Raw genomic sequence first — 15,000 nt, forward strand, 5'->3', positions numbered from 1 at the left:
GTGTGTGTGTGTTTGAGAGAGAGAGAGAGTGTGTCTTGTGTTTGTGTGTGTGTGTGTGTGTGTGTGTGTGTGTGTGTAAGAGAGAGAGAGAGAGAGAGAGAGAACTCAGAACGTTTGTTCTTCTTTTTTTTTTTATTCAAGGATTACGATTTTAGGCATGGCCTATTCTTCCAATCTGTCCTTGAGAGAGAGAGAGAGAGAGAGAGAGAGAGAGAGAGAGATGACGATAACGATAACGATTGTTTATTGGGAGAAAATGAATAAGGATGTGTGCTTCTTTACACCGATTTCTTAAAGGAAAAAAAAGGAAAAGACGGATTCAAAACAAATAAAATAACCACGGATAAGATAATAGAAAAGACAAAACAAAAGATAGGGTATTCTCACACACATGCATAGCATATACTACATGAATGTGAGATGGGGAGAGAGAGAGGGGGGAGGGAGAGAGAGAGAGAGAGAGAAAAAAACAACACAACACGCCTCATTAATTGTCATTCATTATTCCTGTACATCACAAGTATCTCAGAAATGCGATATTTCGTACGAATAATACACCCCAGCGACCCATCCACTGCCGCCGCCGCCACCACCACCACCACCACCACCATCACCGCCACTACCTCCAACCCCACCCCGAAAAAAAAAAAGCGATTTTCCGAGGATCACATCAAAATGGGATAGTAGTAATTCTGGAACATCCTGTATCTAGGACACAAACAAAGTTGCAGAATCTGCAGCAGAGGTGAAGGTCGAGGCACAGAAGATCTTCACGCACGGAATGTCCCGAGGGAACTCCTTCCATCCCTCCCCCCCCCACCCACACACACACACCCGCCCCGCCCCCACCCCCAGCATATTCTGAGGAGTGGAGAGTGAGCAGTACAGGAGACGGAGTTTCAGTTTCAGTTTCAGTTGCTCAAGGAGGCGTCACTGCGTTCGGACAAACCATACACGCTACACCACATCTGCCAAGCAGATTCCTGACCAGCAGCGTAACTCAACGCGCTTAGTCAGGCCTTGAGAAACAAAAAAAAAAAACAAAAAAAACAACAACAAAAAACAACAACAAAAAACGGGGGAATAAATAATAGATAAGCTTACATAAATAAATAAATAAATGAATAATAATTATAATATAGAAAAAGGTAGTAGTAATGATAATAGTAATACTAATAAAATGATTAAAAAAAAATTTTTTAAAAAGGAGACGGAGAACATGCCAAAGAAGAAGAAGAAGGGGGGGGGGGGATGATCACAAAATTAATAGCTCCAGAGCCTAGAGGCAGGGAGGTGGGGGTAGGGAGAGTGGGATGGAGGGTCCGAGGAAAACGATTAAAAGGAGGAAGAGGAAGAAGAAGAAGAGGACGAGAAAGGTGCAAGAATTGGGGTGGGTGTGGGGAGGGAGATGGGGTGGGGGGTGGGGGTGGGGGGACGAAGGCGTGAAGGGCGGTGTGATTTACCAGCAGAGAGAGTGGGGGGGGCGGGGGGGGGGGGGGGATGGCGAAGGGACGAGTAGAGCCCATACTAAAAAAGCATGGCGTCAGTGGGATGAAGAATGGAAAAACACCAGAAACTGTGACAGGTTGAATTTGTTACCGCCCCCCTTCCCCGGTCCCCCCCCCCCCCCCCCCCACACACACACACACCCACCCACCCCACCACACCCCTCCAGAGAAGCGCCGTGTCGGTAAAGAGCAAGGTGGTGAGAGGGAAGAATGTGACAGGTTTCAGCCCCGACAGCAGCGGAAAGAGCAGTGCAGAGTGCACTCCCCCTGTCTGTCCTCCTCCTGCATCTTGGAGAGGAGGGGTAGGGCGGTGGTGGGGAGTCAGATGGTGGGATCGAGGGGTGGGGGCGAGAATTTGACGGGGGGAAGGTGGGGGGGGTGGGGGGTGAGAGGGGGACTGGGAGGGGTGGGGGAGGAGGGTGACGTATCTTCCCTCTGATCTTCCAGTCAGTGGTTTATTGCTTCCTCTTCTGATATACGCCAGGTACGGCCCGTAATTTGTGTGGCTGGGGGAACAGCACATTGAGTCTCTTCTCTGCTCTGCTCTGAGGGAGAGAGAGAGAGAGGGGGGGGGGGAGGGACGCTTAAGACATGTTTATAGGCAATTTACCTATCCACACCTCGTATGTAATAGGGGGTTACAATTCTCAGCTGCATCGTCAAATGAGTTGAACCGAAGAGAGTAACCTTATCAGTTGACAAAGCAAATAGGCTTATAATTTTCAATTTACTTTGTCAGTCCAAACGATTCAAAGCAAGGAAAAAGGACTAAAAAGTCATTCATGAAATTTGGTCAAACCACTAAATTCCGTTGATAATGCGTGGGTCCAAGTGTCCATGAAATACAGACAGAGAGGGAGACAGACCAACAGAGAGACTCAAGAGATGGAGATAAACGGAATCGGAATGGGTTGGGTTTTTTTGTTTTTTTTATCTCTCACGCCTCAGCCACAAGGGAAGGGGTACGTAAACATAATACAACTCAACGAAGGAAAATAAGCAAATAAACAACGATAAAGATAATAAAACATACGTTATATTCGTTTTGCGAAATGCGATTAAGCCTTACATAAGGACACGGGGGGTGCTTCATTTGTATTTCTGACGATAATAACACACTTAAACAGAGCTGAGCGACGTTTTTCGTACTTAGCTTTTATAAAGATTTGACGTATATTTCCTTGTGAGGGGCAACAAAAAACCCAAAGGTACCTTTTTTTCTTGGGCTTCACAACATAAAGGACAGGTCAAATCATTAGCATAAAAATTTCTGTTTCTAAATGATGCATTGTCAAATCTGATAATCCTAATCAAACTCTCGTCGTTAGACGTTTCAAATGTCTGTCTATATCTTGCAGCAGATAAGGTCTTAAATACGGTACATTACAGAAAGTTCTATACATATCAATGCTATCACTAGTACGAATGTGACTATACTATGTTTGCCATCTACAATTAATAAGCCTTTGGCGAAAAACAGATATAAAACCAGTAACACTTCCCACACCATGTTCCGTCCACACAAACCAAGTCTATATTCAAACAGACAAAGACGATTCTTCCTTACCCAGTTATTCTTTCCCTTACTATCTATATCGCATAGCATTTTATAGTTTTTATGCGGTATTCTGTTATCTTCCATTTTTGAACAGTTTAAACGAGTGGCGAATACAGTTCACAGCAGAGTTTGCATATATTTGATAGCGACTTGTTTCGCGATCTACTAGGTCAATCGGTATTCGCATATCTTACCCTAAAAAATTCTTAAAAGTCAATAAATGAACTGACTTACAGTGTAAAACAACATCACCCAGTCCCCATATCTCCCGAGAACCGTATTGTGTTGTTGGTTGTATTTGACAATCAAAAAGCTCAATGAACAAATGAAAAGAATTATTTTTCAACACATTCAAACTTTCCGTTACACAGATCAAAGCATTTCTGTTTTACTTGCTAGTTCCTTACCTGCAGCAACAGACTCCAACCGGGTAGATAAAAGGATTTAGATCCTTCTGACAACAGCAACAGGCACTGCCTGCCGTATCATCATAAAACCTCCGTTCTCTCGTACGCAAATGTCTCATCCTTCTGAAAAACTATGATGTCACTTTTAGACATGCATATTTACTTTTTACTGAAGAGATATAGCTGCACATTATAAGCCATTTAGTTGTGTTTCATACTTGTTTCTGAGATCAAACTAGTGTCATCAGCTAACAAAAGAATAAACAATTCGAATGCATCAAGCGAAAGCATGGCACCATGTCTACCATCATTAATTACTTATATCGCTAGCTCATTTATAAATAAAGATATTTTTGAAATACATATCGGGCTGCATGCGTCACCTTGTTTGACTCCAGAGGTACATGAAACATAATCACACACACACACACACACACACACACACACACACACACACACAGAGAGAGAGAGAGAGAGAGAGAGAGAGAGAGAATTCAAAATCGAAATTATTTTTATTCAGTGAAAAGGACACAACATAAATATACCCTGTATAAGTTCATCCTATACCCATAAAAAGAAATCGATAAATTAGAGAATACAAAAAAAAGGGGGGAAAAGTACATACATACACGCCACATGCCGAAAAACAGCAGCAAAAATAAGAACAAAATAAATTGCAGAGAAATACAATACTCTCCCAAAGACACAGAAAAAATATTAGATATAAATTATTATGAACGTGTGTAAACCCGTGAATGAGAGAGAGAGAGAACTCAGAACACAGAAATATTTTACTGCAAGGCCATCGGCCTGTTTCCAAAGGAGGTACATACATGTGAGACACACAAAATGCCGGAGAAAAAAACACATATGTAGAGAGGATTTTTACTGATCAAGGACAGCGATTTTAAGCATGGTCGTTTTCTAACATTTCGGTCTCTCTCTCTCTCTCTCTCTCTCTCTCTCTCTCTCTCTCTCTCTCTCTCTCGTGTGTGTGTGTGTGTGTGTGTGTGTGTTGCAGACTGCTGAACTGTGTCTCCTTCCGCCAGCTCAGCGGCAACAGGGTGGCGGGGGCTCCCAGCTGCAGAAGACCCGCACACTCCTTGCCCCAGGACACAGCGCGTGCACAGCACCTCTTCAACTGGGACTTCTGACTTCTCCAGTTATAGCTGACCCACCCCCCACCCCCACCCACTCTCCCACACCCACTGCCGTCCCTCCAAATTGGGACTTCTGACCTCCAATTCTAGCTTGCCCCCCAGCCATCCCCACGGCCGTCCCTCCAACTGGGACTTCTGACTTCTCCACTTCTAGCCGCCACCTTCCCCACTTCCGGTTACGTCCTCAATTAGCGCTAAGCTGTTTATTTCTTCACTTCTGACTGCTCATTCTTCAGCTCTACGCTGTTTATTTCTTCACTTCTGACTGACTGCTCATTCTTCAGCTCTACGCTGTTTATTTCTTCACTTCTGACTGACTGCTCATTCTTCAGCTCTACGCTGTTTATTTCTTGACTTCTGACTGACTGCTCATTCTTCAGCTCTACGCTGTTTATTTCTTCACTTCTGACTGACTGCTCATTCTTCAGCTCTAAGCTGTTTATTTCTTCACTTCTGACTGACTGCTCATTCTTCAGCTCTAAGCTGTTTATTTCTTCACTTCTGACTGCTCATTCTTCAGCTCTAAGCTGTTTATTTCTTCACTTCTGACAGCTCATTCTTCAGCTCAAGCTGCTTATTTCTTCATTTGTGACTGCTGCCCATTTGTCAGCTTTAGCTGCTTATTCCTTCACTTCTTTCTGCTGCCCATTCTTCAGCTCCAAGCTGCTTACAAAAAAAAAAAAAAAAAAAAACCCAACAACCGTGGACGATTCCGAGTTCGCATGCAACTATGCAACTGAGGGGATCATACCGCCACAGGAAGGCACCAGCTATTGTGGCGGTGAAGCTGCTGATTGTTTGGTTTCACTGACGACCAGCAAGTGTCAACTCGGAACCACCCTCCCTTACCTTCCGCATCCCCTCCCCTCCCTCAGCCTCCCTCCCGAATCCCCCGCCATTTTTTAAAACCATATTGTGTTGCACAACACTAAGAGCTCCTGTTCTACTGATCTTACATAATTATGATTTTTACATTTTTACACGAATGCAGTTTGAGTTTGTCATTTCTTCTAAGTTCAGTTTCGCATTTTCACTCAACTGACTCAGCTCAGTCCCCGGACTCAACCCGGGCAGCTCAATCAGCTCAAAAGCTGCTGATAGCTCCAAAGCCGGTATGGCTTGACAAGTGCGCCAGGAATTCCATGCACGTGGACACAGCGGCCGCTGACAAGGTCGTGGAAACAGTGCACAGGAGTTGTTCAGTGGTTCAACAATTCCTGCTCATTTTCAGCGCCCGCATTTTTTGCTGCATTTTTTGCTTCATTCCCGCCCCCGTCCCCCTCCCCCCCGGGGCCCCCCCTCACACACCTGCGCCCCCCGACCTCCCACCACACACCTTCCCCTGGCTGCCTCCTTCCCCCTCTATCTCTGCCTCTCTGTTTGTATTTACATAGAGCTTTTGTAAGTGAAGAGAAACGGAGTTGTCGTAATTTCTTTGATTAATTGTGAGAATGGTGAATGCTCACTGATGGTTATGGTGACATTTTTGCATATTGTGTCAGTTATCACCCTTCTTTCTTATGGGGCTATGGCCCTAAATGAATAAATAATCTCACTCTCTCATTTATGTACACGCACACACATACACACACCCGGGTACGCGCGTGCGTCCGTTTTCCCCCCATATGATTTTCTGATCGGTATTTACACCGGGAAGCTGTAAACATTGTGTGTATCCATAGAACATTCTGGAGTTCGCAAGAGCTGAAAGGGAAGGTTAATAAACTCGGGGTCTCAGAGGGTGTGGATGGGAGCAGAGGAATGGGTGTTAGAGCCTTGTCGTAAAAATGGTGAGGATCATTGTAAAATTATTATAGAAAAACCAACAACAACAACAACAACAGCAATCAATTAAAACTAAGTCGAGAAAAAACAAAATGCCTTTGATCAAAACTAAATGCATGATGAAAAGAAGCAAAGATAACAACACGATTTTTTTTTTTTTAATCACGAAAGCTAATGGTTCAGGAAATATTTCTAGACGATCAAAGGAAAGGGGCTGTATTAAGAATATAAATGAAAAAAACAAACATCTAAGGTGGAGAGAGGAGTTCATGCCAACAGTATTATTCAGGAACTTTTTTTTTTTTTTTTTATTGCTAGCTGTGAGCTTTAAGCTGTTTATGAAACTACTTTATATAGTACTTTCATTTACGGTCGTTTTGTCTTCACAAGAGCCAGAGTCTTCCAGTTTCTTTTCTTTGTAACCCCCCCCACCCCCCCCCCCCTTAAAATCAGCTCTCCATTTTCTATATTTAACTTCAATTTATTGATTATTTATTTGACTTGTTTTCGTTAAGGACTTAGAAACATAACCCGGTCGTGGGCAAACTTTGTTATTTGTTTGTATTTGTATTTGTATTTCTTTTATCACAACAGATTTCTCTGTGTGAAATTTGGGCTGCTCTCCCCGGGGAGAGCGCGTCGCTACACTACAGCGCTACCCATTTTTTTGTATTTTTTCCTGCGTGCAGTTTGATTTGTTTTTCCTATCCAGGTGTCAGTATAAAAAAAAAAAAAAAAGGAGGGGTATTTCGACAGACAGAAGAAGAGAGTAGGGTGGTGATTGGTACATTATTCTGTCCCCCTTTTTTTCTTTTGCCCACTAGGTGGCGGGGAATGGCACGCGCGGCACGCCTTGAAATAGCCAGCTGGAATCGAAGGGCCATGATAAGCACGAAACCCGCTTTTCTCCCACACCGTTTTGTTTTTCTTTTAGAGGGGTTGGTGGGGGAGACTGACATGGGTGGGTGGGATCGTGAGAGGGCGTGTGGATGGAGAGAGAGAGAGAGAGAGAGAGAGAGAGAGAGTTTTTTTAGCACGATGGACAAGCATAGTGCGTTTTTTTGTTTGTTTGTGCATTCAGTCCTTGTCGTTTCTTTGGTCAAACATGTTTTGAAGCAGTGAGTGAAGGTATTGATTCCAGGACGGAATGATAAAGGTAAAACAGACTGTCATGCCGTCTGTCTGCAGGTCAGTGCTCTTCCACTGCGTGTGTTTTCAAGAATGTGTGTGTGTGTGTGTGTGTGTGTGTGTGTGTGTGTGCGAACGCGCGCGCGCGTGTTTGTATGTATGTATGCGTGCGCTCGCGCACTGATGTAAACGTGTGTGCAGTGTGCGCTCGCTCATGCACCTGTTTGCGTGCCTGCGTTAAGACCTGCCGAGGCAAGTCGATCAAACTAGCTACAGAAGTGAACAAGTGATGTACATACCACTCAGTTTATTCACAGGCGGAACAGTACACCTAAAGCGACAAGGCGCACCGCTGGAGTGAAAACCGTCATGAATAAATTCATGCTCTCCCGCAGACTTCAATTTACCTCTACACATTATCCTGCAGATTTCCCTGTATAATTTATTACCCTCCTTCACAGAAAGCCCCACTCTGTTGTCTAGCTTGACTTTCAATCTGAAAACCGAGAGCGAGGAGGATGGGTTGGGAAGAATTTAGAGGAGGGAATGGGGTAGGAGGAGAAGAAAAAGAAGAGGATTATTCTATACATAGATAGAAAAGGGGAAAAGAAGAATATTGTTTACATCTTCCAGACAACCTCAAAGGCCACATTGGAAACCCTTACAATACATGTCAACGCCGATCTGTCTGTCTCTGTCTCTCTGTCACTGATACATACTCCGCTCCAACAGGGCTGCAAAACCGGATAAATTATCTTGAAAGGGTGTCTGCTGTCTCAAAATGTGAGTGAACTGAGTGAAATTAAGCCCGTGTCTTTTTTCTGGAATGGTGGAGATCTTTTGAAGTCAGAATATTTTTCCTCAGGCGAATGGGATTGAAAATGTATCCATAGTACACCCCAAGTCATTCAGTTGTGGCTCATATCAGTCTGTGTGTCTTGATCTCTCTCTGTGTCTCGGTCTCTCTGCGTGACCCTGTGTGTCTCTCACTGTCCCTGTCTGTTTCTCTCTGTCCCTGTCTCTCTCTCGTCTCCTGAGTTGGGACACAGTGAGGGAAGTGAGTGCTGGGGGAGAAGGGAGCATAGGAGCGGTCAGGGGATGTTCAGTATTTTTGTTGCCTGAATCATGTGCCATTGTTGAAAGTTGCGATTCATCTGTACACTTCAATGCATGTATGTTTGTGTATATTATTTGATAAATTTATGTGTGGGTGTGAGTGTATAATTGTGTGTGTGTGTGTGTGTGTGTGTGTGTGTGTGTGTGTGTGTAGGTGGTGGTGGTGGTGCATTATACAAATGGGACTGTGTGTGCGTCTTCCCGAAGGTGACATGGGGACGTGTGTGTCTAAACTACACGGAGAGCTATGCCGGTGGGAGATTCGTCTCCTGGTACGGCCATACAAGCCAGAGAGATCGAAGAGTGAGACCACACAAACAGTGATCCACTGGCCCTCTACGTTAGGGGTCGAGCACGGGCTTAGCATCATGAATGAAAATGGAGAGAAGTTCATGAACATCCGTGCCCTGAACGAAATGTCTTTTTGACGCGGTGTTTTCCCAAACGAGAGAATTCATAAGGTCGACACCGGTACCTCCGGAACAAGCCACAGAAAACCATACTGACCACATCTGTACTAGCAAGAAGTTTAGAAGATCACTTCAAGATGTGGAGAATGAAAAGACCAGCCAGCAAAGCATGGGAGCTGATTGCTGAAGTGAGGCTGAAGCGAAAGAAGAACTGGATGGAAGCAACAACAAAGAAGAAGCAGTATCACGTAGGCCTTCTGAGAAACAGCACAGGAGATGCACAGGCCGACACTCTCCAACATGCTCCAAGCATTGCAAGGACTGTCGGACGATCAGGTAACCATGGAACCCCAGAAGAAGAATACCAAGGAAAAGCTGCAAACTGTTAGCGAGGAAGTAGCTGGTCCCAGAAAGCTCCCAACACAAAAAACAGCGAATATCAGTAGATACATGGATGAAGGTGGAAGAGAAGAATCTAGAGAATTCAGCATCACAACCAGCCAAGGGCCCATGAAGAATATGTCGAAGCCAACAGCTTTAGATGCATTAAGAGATGTTTTATTTTCATATCGGATTTTACACATGTACCTTTTAATCTGTATGCTTAGTGTTATTGTAAAGTGCGAAGTGCTTTGTGGTTTCGCGCTATAGAAATATCCTTCAGTTATCATCATCATCATCATCGTAGATAATCAGGATTTACATTGGCTACAAAGTTGTCGTGTGACAGAAGAATAAACAACAACTGATGATCGAAAAACAGTGTTAAGGAATAGAGATGTCGCTATTTTTCACGATTGAATATTTTTGCTTTTCTTAACTTCTCATTTCCATTTTCGTCGTGTAAATCGGTCAATCTCTTTCTCTGTTTTCTCGTCAAATCTGTGCACATTATGTTGTGCTGAGATAATATCCCGGCGAGTTGTGTCACCTGGGGGACAGATGACGTCAACAAATGACGTAGCGATACTTCACCATGTGATAAGTCACCTGGATGACACTGCCCAGCCTTGCTTAGCGAAGGGAGGTAATTTTACGCTTGGTGATGCTTCATAACCAGCACCTTTCGCTTCACTGACACAACAAAACAAGTGTTTGTTTTAAAAGAAAAAAATCTTTTGCAGCATTATTGCTTTGACTGGAAAAATAAATAAAAAGGAAAGGTTCTGAGTCAAGAATTGCGGTCTTGTTGTTGTTGTTGTTTTGTTTAGTTTATGTATTTCTTTTAATAATCTGACTCAACCCTTTTTATTTGGTCATCATACAGATCATTGTTTAGCTTTTCAAAGTAGATCTTCCTGTAAAACTCTACTGTTGCCATGGGTTCTTTAAGGTGTGTTAGGTGCATGCTACACCCAAGACCTCGATTCATTGTCTCATCCGAAAGACTTGCACCCACGGAAGGCTTAGACGAGTAAAATAAAAAAATCCGACCAATGCTGGAATCGAAGGACATTACTTCTCAGTCTGGCATCATGTTAGCACGCCATCACTTTGCCCTGCATCACCTTTCTGTGTCCTGAATCACTCAACCGCATGAACGCACACTTGTCATTCATCACAGTTGAGTCAACATGCGCTCGTACGTGCACACACACACACACACACACACACACACACACACATGCGCGCGCGTAATTGACACAAAGCACAAATCCAGTTCTATTCCACACAAATAATAACAAGACGGTTGCTACATTCGTACATTCTTTAAAAAAAAAGTTGAATGTCTGATGGTAAGATGACTCACATACCATGTAGAAATACAGAATGGAAAAACTAAATGCTCTAGAAGAACTTAGGAAACAAGTGTTAGACAAGTGTGAGAAACGAATGTGAGATAATTCTTACTCTCGTCTTACTCTCCTATGTTACACACACACACACACACACACACACACACACACACACAGAGGTACACACACAGGTACACACACACACACACACACACACACACACACACACACACACATTTACATTGTGTACGCAGGCGCGCACATACTCATTCACACACACACACACACACACACACACAACACACACACGCGCACATGCACACACATTTATATGTATATACACGCACGTTCGCACGGACACACACACACACACACACACACACACACACACACGTGCATGCTGGCATTTCCTCGGTGCAGATTTGAGTACAGACGTGTGTTTTTATTTATGTCACAGACGTGAACAAATGAAATCAGACGTCAGAAACAGATATTCATTGTATTGAAAAGGAACAGAGCTATCTACACAACGGCTGTGATATTTGGGGCTGGATTTGTTTTGAGAGAGAGAGAGAGAGAGAGAGAGAGAGAGACTTAAATGGCTTAATGACTTCAGCAACATACTGCTATCACCGAATGGAAAACACAATACCTCCCTTCTCTCCCTCCGTCCCATACATTCACGCTTTTCACAACATTCTTCTGCACTTCGTAAGGAATACAAAACAATATATATCGGCATGTGTGCGCACTTTCTTCGTGGTCTACTGCTGAGGTTCGTATTTATGTAAATCGAGGCCACCGACCCGATTTCATAGTCACAGGGAGAGAGAGAGACAGACACAGACAGACAGACAGACGATTCAAGTACCGTGGGTCAGTTTAACTATCTTCACAATTGAATCAAAATACACTTTTGAGAGAGAGAGAGAGAGAGAGAGTTAAAAAAAAAAAAAGAAGAAAAAAAAACAATATCGGTCGCACCTGCTTTCATGATGGTCTACATAGACATAACAACACGCAGTGTTCGCTTTCCATTGCAACAGGAAACAATGGTGACATTAAAACAGCATAGACTGCTGTGTGCAAACCAAAAAAGAGACAGTTTTACAGACAGACAGAATTACACACACACACACACACACACACACACACACACACACACGGCCGAACGAGTGAGAGCGACAGACAGATAGACAAACTAAAACAGACAGACAGACATGTCGAAACAGCAAAACACATCGCGGGATGGGAGGGGAAAGTTTGAGTTGCGAGATGGAGGAGGGGTCAGGAATGAGAAAGAGGGAAGAAGATGAGGATGTTGTGGTTATGGTGGTGGTAGTAGTAGTGGTGGTGGTGGTGGTGGTGGTGGTTGGGGGGTTAAGGGGAAGAGTGTAGGGGTTAGGGTTGATGAGGTAGAGAGAGAAGTGGAGGGGGGGTGGGTGGTGGTTGTGTGAGGGCGATGGTTGGTGGTGGTGGGTAGTTGTGGAGGTGAGGAGAGGGATGGCGGTGTAATAGGTGATTTGTTGTCCCCCCCCCCTCTCCCACCACACCCCCGGGGGCGGGGGGTAGGGGGAGGTGGGGGGGGGGGGGGGGGCTGCCACGGGCCTGGCTCCCATCACACACATTGCCAGGCCCCCACGCCGGAACTTCTGTTTTTCTCCTCCTGCTGCTGCACCACCTCCGCCCCCCCCCCCCCCCCAAACCCCCTACCCCCTTCCCCCGGACCCCTTGCCCCCCTTCTCCTCTCCCTGCCCCCCCACCCCCCACCCCCCAAATCCCCTCCCCCCAGTCCCACAACCCTTTCTCCACCACTCACCTCACTCACCCCCCCCCCCTCTCCTCATCTTCCTCTACCACCTGCCGATTCCCACCCCCTCCTCTCCCTCCTCCTCCTCCTCCTCCTGCACACAAATGCCATAGTCTGGTACCGCTCTCTCCAAATGCGCGAGGAATTCGCACTAAGTGTCAGTGGCAGTAAATACCTTACCTGGAATGGTGTGTGTGTATGTGTGTGTGTGTGTGTGTGTGTGTGTGTGTGTGTGTGTAGGGAGACTGGCGGTGTGTGTGGACGGAGTAGGCGGGGGGCATCTTGGTTGTGGTGGTTCTGAAGGGGACGGGGAAGGGGGGGAGCTTGAGGGGGCGGGGGGGGGGGGGGGGGGGGGGGCGAAGTGACGGTCCCTCCATGGAGACTTTCAGGATGGGCATACTCCCTACCCTCCCTCCCTCCCTCCTGCACTACCTTGAACACTCCCTTAGCCTTCTACTCCTGGTTCCCGCGCGGCTGTGGTCAGTCCTTTGTCATCCTGTTTCCACGTCCTCTTTTCCTTTTTTTTCACTTTTGAGAACATGTGACTTTCAAGTTCAGTGGTGGATCTGTGAACATTTCATTCCAGCTATGAATCCTCAACTGACAAAACGAAAAGAAAAAAAAGGGGGTTTATTTTGTATTCCAGTTCTAATCTTCCAGTTTATTATTATTATTATTATTATTATTATTATTATCATCATCATCATCATCATCATTATTATTTTATTTTTTATACCCCCAAAACGGAATATGGCTGCCTACATGGCGGGGTAAAAACGGTCATAGACGTAAAAGCACACTTGTGTACATATGAGTTGCAGCCCACGAACGCAGGAAAAGAAGAGGAGGAAGAAGAAGAAGATGATGATGATGATGATGATTAATATGCATACACACGCACTCACACACATAGATTTATTTTTACAAATGAATCCTTTCAGTTCCATCCTATCTCTTCTAGTCTATGATCCGAGCTAGATCATTTGTACATCCATTTAACTTTTTCCACAACTGAAACGCAAGTACCAGTAACTGTTAGATTAAAAATGGCTCTTGCTTTTGTAAACGCTTTCCCAATCCATCCTTTTATTGTGAGGCGATCAAATGTGTGCTGAGCCTTGTTCTTGGTTCTTAAAAGTAGTCTTCAGTTTCTGATGACTTCAGACGTCCAAGAAGACTTTCTCTTTGATTTTACCACTGCACATTATGTGGAGAGTTTTCAGAGTTTGGCTTTCGAGTGCTCTGAAACAGGCTACACCTTGTTGCAACTGTGTCTGGCCTGTATTGAAAGAAAATCAAGCAGTTATGACACGTTCTCATTCGGGGTGTCTTTTGTTGTTCTCAGGGTCAGTCTCGTGGCTTCATATTGGATTCTCACTAACCTCAGGAGGCTGCATTCAGAAAGAGTTGTGAGTCGTGGTCCATAATCAGTTACACGAAGAAGAATTGACAGGTACGGCAGGAAATCTTGGCCTTATTCAATGCCTTTGCTTGTCATTACTTTTAAGACGGAGAGACAATTTCTGCATTTTGGGTACCATGTTTTCAAAAGGTTTTCTAAAAGTAAGCAATCTGTCAAAGTTTATTCCATAGCATTCAATTTGTATTTCGTTGAGTGGAAGAAAACAGAGAATGGGAAAAATACCTTGAACGCTTCAAACACCTCTAAGACACAGCCATATCACCCACCCTTGGAAAACCTTGTCGGGAATGACCAGAGGATAGAACTGATTGAGAAGTGAGGCTACTCCGAAACAAAAACATAAAACAGCAAAGAAGAAGAAATTGTAACATGTAGACATGTATGGTTCAGTCACTAAAGAACAGTCAGGTTGAGGATGCACTGTGAAACAAACTATAAAAACAAAATATGGGAAGCGATACTGCATGTGCCGGACAATGGAATTAGAAGCAGTGACAAATGTGATCCAGTGGCTGGCATCCACACATTAAAAAATGGTGTCACCAATTCAACATGCCATAACACTGAACGGCTACAATGGGGTGGGGAGTCCAGACTGACACGAGGCAATGCGCAATATCCTGATGCAAAAAGAAAAAGAAAGAAAAAAGAATAATAAATAAATAAATATAGTACATGAATGCACTGCCCAGGGCATGTCGGTATCAAGAGAAGTAAGCTGACGGGCGCAATAGCCGAGTCGTTAAAGCGTTGGACTGTCAATCTGAGGCTCCCGGGTTCGAATCACGGTGATGGCGCCTGGTGGGTAAAGGGTGGAGATTTTTACGATCTCCCAGGTCAACATATGTGCAGACCTGCTAGTGCCTGAACCCCCTTCGTGTGTATATGCAAGCAGAAGATCAAATACGCACGTTAAAGATCCTGTAATCCATGTCAGCGTTCGGTGGGTTATGGAAGCA

General features: G+C 44.6%; 1 protein-coding gene across 2 annotated transcripts in view; it reads left to right on the forward strand.

The window, feature by feature from the left end:
* Window positions 1–5,880, forward strand: part of LOC143291832 (small G protein signaling modulator 3-like) — a 50,217-nt gene extending 44,337 nt beyond the window's left edge. For both annotated transcript variants that reach the window (XM_076601949.1, XM_076601948.1), the window contains exon 20: window positions 4,495–5,880. In XM_076601949.1, coding sequence (XP_076458064.1) covers window positions 4,495–4,627 — 133 coding nt within the window. In that variant the 3' untranslated portion in view covers window positions 4,628–5,880. The remainder of the gene's footprint in view (window positions 1–4,494) is intronic.
* Window positions 5,881–15,000: the final 9,120 nt, after the last annotated feature.

This window comes from Babylonia areolata, chromosome 18 (genome assembly GCF_041734735.1).
Source record: "Babylonia areolata isolate BAREFJ2019XMU chromosome 18, ASM4173473v1, whole genome shotgun sequence".
Classification (NCBI taxonomy): Eukaryota; Metazoa; Mollusca; class Gastropoda; order Neogastropoda; family Buccinidae; genus Babylonia; species Babylonia areolata.